The following is a 6,930-nucleotide window of genomic DNA, read 5'->3' as shown; positions in this document are numbered from 1 at the left end:
ACCGCAGAAGCGAAAATCCCTGGGCAGTATATAAATCGAAGAGTCTGAGATTTTTTTTTTGTGGATATTTCAAGCACGTATTTGGGCGATTCCAAAGGAATTTTTCACGATTTTGAATTGGGTAAGTGTTCTATAACCAAGAGTGATTATATTTCATAAATCCAGGTCTATATTCATCCTTTATTTCGGATTTAGATGGAAGAAATTGAAATATTTGTAAAACTTTTCAAAAAACGAAAAATTTAGATTTGAAGGTCCATTTGACATCGGAATTGGGTAATTTTTGTATGGTTGGAATCGTCTCGGAACGGGTGTTCGGATTTCGTAAGTTTTTTTGAGATTCGAGACGTGGGCCCTGTTGTTGATTTTTGAAATGAATTTCAGATTTTAATCCAGAAAATTTATAAATTCATATGTAATTAATTTATACAATTTGCATTAAGTATATTGAATTGTTTATGACTAGATTTGAGGATTTCGGACACTAGTTCGCGAGGCAAGGGTTTATTGAAATTTTGAATTTGGTTGCAAAGCGAGGTAAGTGTCGTGGTTAACCTTGACTTGAGAGAGTAGGATTTAATTATCTATTTGCTACGTGATTTAATGTGCGGGTACAATGTATATGTGAGGTGACGAGTACTTATGCGTTGTGGTTGAGTCAAAGCATGCTGGAGGATTTTATTTAATTTTGAATAATTGCCTATTTAATTAAGATATTCCTGTTTAAATTTATTATTGATTATTTGATCATTATTCATGAATGTTTTACTGATTTAATTATTGTTGAACATGGTGAGAAGGAGTGTAAAAGCACGAAGGATGATGCCGTTTTATTTTTATTAATTATTTTATCATTGTCATGGTGAGAAAAAATGTAAAAGCACGAAGGGTGTTGCCGTGTCATTTTTGAGAGTAAAAGCACGAAGGGTGATGCCGTACATTTTCAGAGAGTGTAAAAGCACGAAGGGTGATGCCGTACCAAAAGAGAGTTAAAGAACGAAGGGTGATGCCGTGCCAATTATTATTATTATTATTATTATTATTATTATTATTATTATTATTATTATTATTATTATTATTTATTAGTTTATGGGAGGAATGAGAGTAAAAGTACGAAGGGTGGTGTCGTGCCATTTTCATATTATCATTTGCTCATTTTATTGTTGATGAATTAATTGGCTACTAAGTGATACTTCTCCAGCTGAAATTATTATATCATTCCCCTTTTGCATGTTCCCTCCCAATTTATAAATTGTTATTTATTGTATTATTATTGCTTCGTATTTGTTTATACTTGTGCAAGTTGTTTACGTAAGTGTCTTGTCATAACCTTGTCACTACTTTGTCGAGGTTAGGCTCGACATTTACGGAGTACATGGGGTCGGTTGTACTCATACTACGTTCTGCACTTCTTGTGCAGATTTTGGAGTTGGTCCTAGCGGCGTATCGTAGACGTGCTCGGATTCAGTTACTCAGAGGAGACTTGAGGTATAGCTGCACAGCGTTCGCAGTTCTGAAGTTCCCTTCTGTCTTATCTTAGTTATGTATTATTTTCCAAACTGCTTGAATTTTATTCAGACCTTTATTTGTATTATTCTAGTAGCTCGTGCACTTGTGACACCAGTTCTGGGATGGTATTTAGATATCGCTATTATTATGGATTATTTAATGTATTTCAAACTTTATTTACGCATTTGTTTCTTTATTATTAATTAATTTAAAATTATTTTAAAATGGCTAGCATTATTCTAACGTTGGCTTGCCTAGCAAGTGAAAATGTTAGGCACCATCACGGTTCCGAAGGTGGGAATTTCGAGTCGTGACATAGGAATAGTCATTTAATTTACTAAAAATCTTTCCTTATTTAAAATATATAAGAACTCTTAATATTTAGGACTTTAAAAGTAGTAAAAGTTTTACCTTATTTAAATTATTTCCTCATTAAAATTAACATACTTTTCATTAGGAGATAATATGAATTGTATTCTTCGATGGGCGTGGAACTCACTTGAGGAACAAAGAGTAAAATTTTAAAACAAAAGATCCAAACGCCATTAGTTATGTATTTTACTTTGAATTTAATTTTGAAAGAATTAGTTTTAAAATATTAAAAAAGAATTCTTTGGTTTTAAATTTTTGTTTTCTTTTTCATTTTGTTTGTATTTTGACTCATGATTATCTTTAATTATTAATATAACTATGAAACTCGCGACAAATATTAGTACTAATAGTAAGTTTCTCATGATAAAGCCATCCAAATAATAAAAGAGATCATATTTTAGCAAAATTATTCGTAGTGAATTAAGAGAGATAATATCCAATCAATTGAATTCAAGTACCATCACTAAATGTGATCAATGAAAGCGGAATTCAAGTACAATCACTAAATATTATCAATGAATAGCTTTTAATTAGTTAATTATAATTTACTTTTATAATTCAAAAAATTTAAAATGTATATGCAAATAAAAATAGATATTGCAAACACTATTATAATGATTTATCTAAATGCACATTACATGAAATGTTGATACATTTTTATACCTTTTGAAAATAATATTAAATAATGATAGCTTCATGTTGGTTAAGATGATGATAATAATAATAATAATAATAATAATAATAATAATAATAATAATAATAATAATAATAATAATAATAATAATAATAATAATTTTTTACCTTAATTTTTATGATAATCATTTTTTTTTTCAAAAACACATGTATTTGGATTTAAACAGTACCTATCCGATTAAGTTATTCGTATGATAGTTAGACCTGATAATATGGAGTCTTTTTTTACTTTTTATTTTTTCAGTTTGATTTCCAATAAGGAATAAGATGAAATTCATATTATGTACTTGAGTAAATAGAATTTATCTTTTAAGGCCATGAAAAGTATAATATTATTACAAGATATATTTGAGTACGAGTTAGCATATTATTCTGACATGTCGAGCAACTAAAGCAAATGCACAATTCAAACACCAAAATCATGATAAGGCATTAGAATAAGCTAATGTGATGTACGTAATTTTTTCTTTATTAAGTTGGCTATATATTATCAATATTCATCATTTTCAAGAACTTATGTTTTTTAAAATTTTAGTTTATAACTCAATTACATAGGTTAATAATATTTGTGTAATTTTTAAAAACTTTATACTCACTGATATGAAGTACACGCATAACGCGCGTACTCTAAAGCTAGTGTGTATTATATACATATAATATAAATATTTTATATATTTTTGGCTAGTGAATGTAATTAGTTGTGACCGACCAACCAATTTTGCATTTTTTCCCATATATTTTGACATGGCCATTTAGTAGTATCTGCCCAGTTAGTTTTTTAAATTAATACCAGAGAGATTTGATTAATTTATATATCTAAATTCGAGGATAACTGCATCTAAATAATATACAAGTCATTAATTTTCATTTTAAAGAGCCAAAAAAATTATGACAAGTCATTAATATCAATTTAAATAAATATATCAACATGACTTATAAAAGTGTAATAATCCTTCGCCAAAATTTAGTTTTACATGTCGGATTATGATAAATTGTTTAAGGTATCTTAACATGCGAAACAATTGGTAATTTAATCATAAATATTTAGCGAATGAACCATTTTTAGCCATGATACCTTATAAGTGTTAATTTTGATCATAAAGCTAGATATGCTCAAGTAAATTGCAGTATTGTTTATATACATGAAAAATAAATTGAATAGACATAAAAATGCAACTCAGCAAATGGTTGATAAAATTCGTAACGAATGAAATTTGAATACATTGAATCCTGTTTTGGTATCGTTTACACCCCAACTTGAGAGGGATCGAGGTCATTTTTGAAATTCGTATTGACTAAAACTAGGGAAGATTCTCCAGAAGAGGAGGATCGATATATCGTGTGTCCGGGAGACTGGATGGGTGGGTACTAGGGCACGTGAGGTTAACGGATATACACTGTGGTACTCAGGAGGTGTTGGGGGTACTAGGGGCAAGAACATGGTAGGTATCTTAGTAGACAGAGATCTTAGGGAGCTGGTGGTTGATGTTAAGAGGGTGAACGATAGATTGATGGCTATTAAGCTAGTAGTTGGTGGGCTTACTTTAAGCATGGTTAGTGCATACGCACTGCAAGCGGGCTTGGGAGAGGAGGTCAAGAGGCAATTCTGGGAGGATTTAGATGAGGTAGTGCGTGGTATTCCGCACTCCGACAAAATTTTCATAGGATGTGATTTTAATGGTCATACTGGGAGACGACTAGGGATTATGATGATGTGCATGGCCGGTTCGGTTTTGGAGTTAGGAATGAAGGTGGTACTTCGTTGCTAGAGCCTTTGATTTGGTGCTAGCTAACTCGTATTTTCAGAAGAGAGAGGACCATTTGGTGACTACTTACTCTGCAGAAAGAGGGATAGCGGCTTATGCACTGATTACAAAGTTATTCCGAGTGAGTGGCTTTCGACCCAACATAAGCTCTTGGTTATGGACTTGGAGATTAAGAGGGAGAAGGAGAAGAGAGTGGTGTTTGGTCAACCTAAGATCAAGTGGGAAGCCTTGCCCGAGGACAAAGCTCAGGAATTGGGGGAGAAGTTCTTAGATATGGAGGCTTGGCGGAGTTGTGGGGATGCGAGTAGTATGTGGTCCTCGACAGCGAACTGTATTAGGGAAGCTGTTAGAACAGTTTTAGGGGTCACAAGGGGTTTTACCATGGGTCACAAAGGTGACTGGTGGTAGAATGGAGAGGTCTAAGATAAAGTAGAAGCCAAGAAAGCGGCGCATATGAAGTTAGTGAAGAACGCTGACGAGGAGAAGAGGAGGACGCTTAAGGAGTGTTACAAGAAGACTAAGAAAGAGGCAAAGTTAGCGGTCACGGTAGCTAAGACCGCATCATTTGAACGCTTGTATGCTGAACTAAGGGGCAGAGGCAGTGACAAGAGATTGTTCAGGTTAGCCAAGGTTCGAGAAATGAAGGCTCGGGACCTGAACTGTAACGACCCGTCTGGTCATTTTTAGTGTTACAGCCACGCTCCTTATTTACTACTTATCCTGTGTTTATGATAATTTTGTGACTCGTCGGAGAGGTTTCAGAATGAATTGGAACACTTAGTTCCAAGACTTAAAGTTTAAGTTGAAAAGGTTGACTGGATGTTGACTAATAAGAAAACGACCTTGGAATAGATTTTTGATGATTCCAATAGATCCGTATGGTGATTTTGGACTTAGAGTCGTGCCCGAAAAATTATTTGGAAGTCCGTAGTCAAATTAGGCTTGAATTGGCTAAAATGGAAATTTAAGTTTCGAAGTTTGACCGGGTAGTTGACTTTTTGATATCGGGGTCGGAATCCGATTCTGAAAATTGGAATACGTACGTTATGTAATTTATGACTTGTGTGCAAAATTTGAGGTCAATCGGACTTGATTTGATAGGTTCCGGCATCGAATGTAGAAGTTGGAAATTCTTAGTTTCATTAAACTTGAATTGGGGTATGATTCATAATTTTATCATTGTTTAATGTGATTTAGAGGTTTGATTAAGTTCGTATGATGTTTTAGGACTTATTGGTGTATTTGGTTGAGGTCTCGGGGGCTTCGGGTGAATTTCGGATGGTTAGCGAATTAAATTTGGACTTAAAACAATTGAAACTTGCTGTTGCCTAGTGATGCAATCGCAAATGCGGAAATTGTCTCGCAGGTGCGAGCTCGAAGAAGCGAGCTTGGTTGCACAGAAGCGGAATTGGCTTGGCAAGGGCAGGGGTCGCAGGTGCGCATGCAGGACGGCAGAAGTAGACTCGCACTTGCGACGAGTTGATCGCAGAAGCAGAAGTGAGAGGGGAGGGGCCTCATCGCAGAAGCGGCTTGGGATCCGCAAATGCGAGGCCACAGAAGCGGGCCTCTTGTCTGCAGAAGCGAAAGAAGCTGCAGAAGCAGGGAGGAACTCGCATTTGCGAGACCGCAAATGCATTTAAGTACTCCGCAGAAACGGAAACGCTGGGCATGCTACAAAAAACACAAGGGTCCGATATTTTTGTCATTTTGGACATTCCAACCGCGGTTTTGGGGCGATTTTCGAGATAATTCACGAAAAAACTTGAGATAAGTCACTTGTGATCATTTCTAGTCGATAATATTAAATTATCATTGAGTATTCCGACTAGATTACGTATTTATGAGGTGTAATTAGAGGATTTGGGCCTAGGGATTTGAAAATGAGATTTGGGGATTTGAAGGTCAAGTTGTTGTCGGAATTTGGTAAATTTGGTATGGTTGGACTCGTGGTTGAATGGATGTTCATATTTTGTAACTTTTGTCGGGTTCCGAGATGTGGGCCCCGCTGGCGGTTTTTGAGTGTTATTTCGGATTTTGTGGGAAAAATTAGTGTTTTGATATGGAATTAATTCCTATAATTTGTGTTGACTGAATCGAATTAATTGTGACTAGATTCGAGCCGTTCGGAAGTTGATACGTGCATAATGGAATTTTTGGAGCATTGTTTAGCTTGCTCGATATTGGATTCGACTTGTTCGAGGTAAGTAACTCTTCTAATCATGGAGCTCAGGGTATGAACCCTGATTATACGTGTTATGTGTATGGTATTAAGGTGATGCACATGCTAGGTGACGGGCGTGTGGGTGTGCACCGTGCAAACTGTGATGTCGTTATTCCTGTGATACTGTGTAGTTACTTGAACTTATCTGTAATCATGAAAATCTCTACGTACTAGAGCTATTGAGTTGTGATCCATGTTAGAAACCATATCTAGGCTACATGCTTATTCTGTTGGGACTCATTGAGGTCATTACTATTGTAGAGTTGTTTGCTTACATTTGAAATTTCATACTCAGCCATGTTCATTCATTTAATATCATATCTCAGTCTCTGTTGTTATTTATTGATACATCATATCATCAATTTTGGG

At 34.8% G+C, this 6,930-nt stretch overlaps 1 protein-coding gene across 1 annotated transcript; it reads left to right on the top strand.

Annotated features, from left to right (window-relative positions):
• Positions 1 to 4,013: 4,013 nt before the first annotated feature.
• Positions 4,014 to 4,748, top strand: LOC138897008 (uncharacterized). The gene is made up of 2 exons (XM_070182959.1): positions 4,014 to 4,209; positions 4,381 to 4,748. The coding sequence occupies exons 1-2, from the start codon at positions 4,014 to 4,016 to the stop codon at positions 4,746 to 4,748; spliced, it is 564 nt and encodes a 187-aa protein (XP_070039060.1).
• The last annotated feature ends 2,182 nt before the right edge of the window (positions 4,749 to 6,930 follow it).

This window comes from Nicotiana tomentosiformis, chromosome 8, assembly GCF_000390325.3.
Source record: "Nicotiana tomentosiformis chromosome 8, ASM39032v3, whole genome shotgun sequence".
NCBI lineage: Eukaryota > Viridiplantae > Streptophyta > Magnoliopsida > Solanales > Solanaceae > Nicotiana > Nicotiana tomentosiformis.
The sequence above is the reverse complement of the archived record's forward strand: the minus strand, read 5'-3'. Positions and strand labels throughout refer to the sequence as shown.

Coding starts and splice junctions, on each gene's coding strand:
- LOC138897008 (XM_070182959.1), top strand. CDS start 4,014: ATGGTAGGTATCTTAGTAGACAGAGATCTTAGGGAGCTGGTGGTTGAT. Junction 4,210..4,380: donor TTTAGATGAGGTAGTGCGTG/GTATTCCGCACT, acceptor TCGTATTTTCAG/AAGAGAGAGGACCATTTGGT.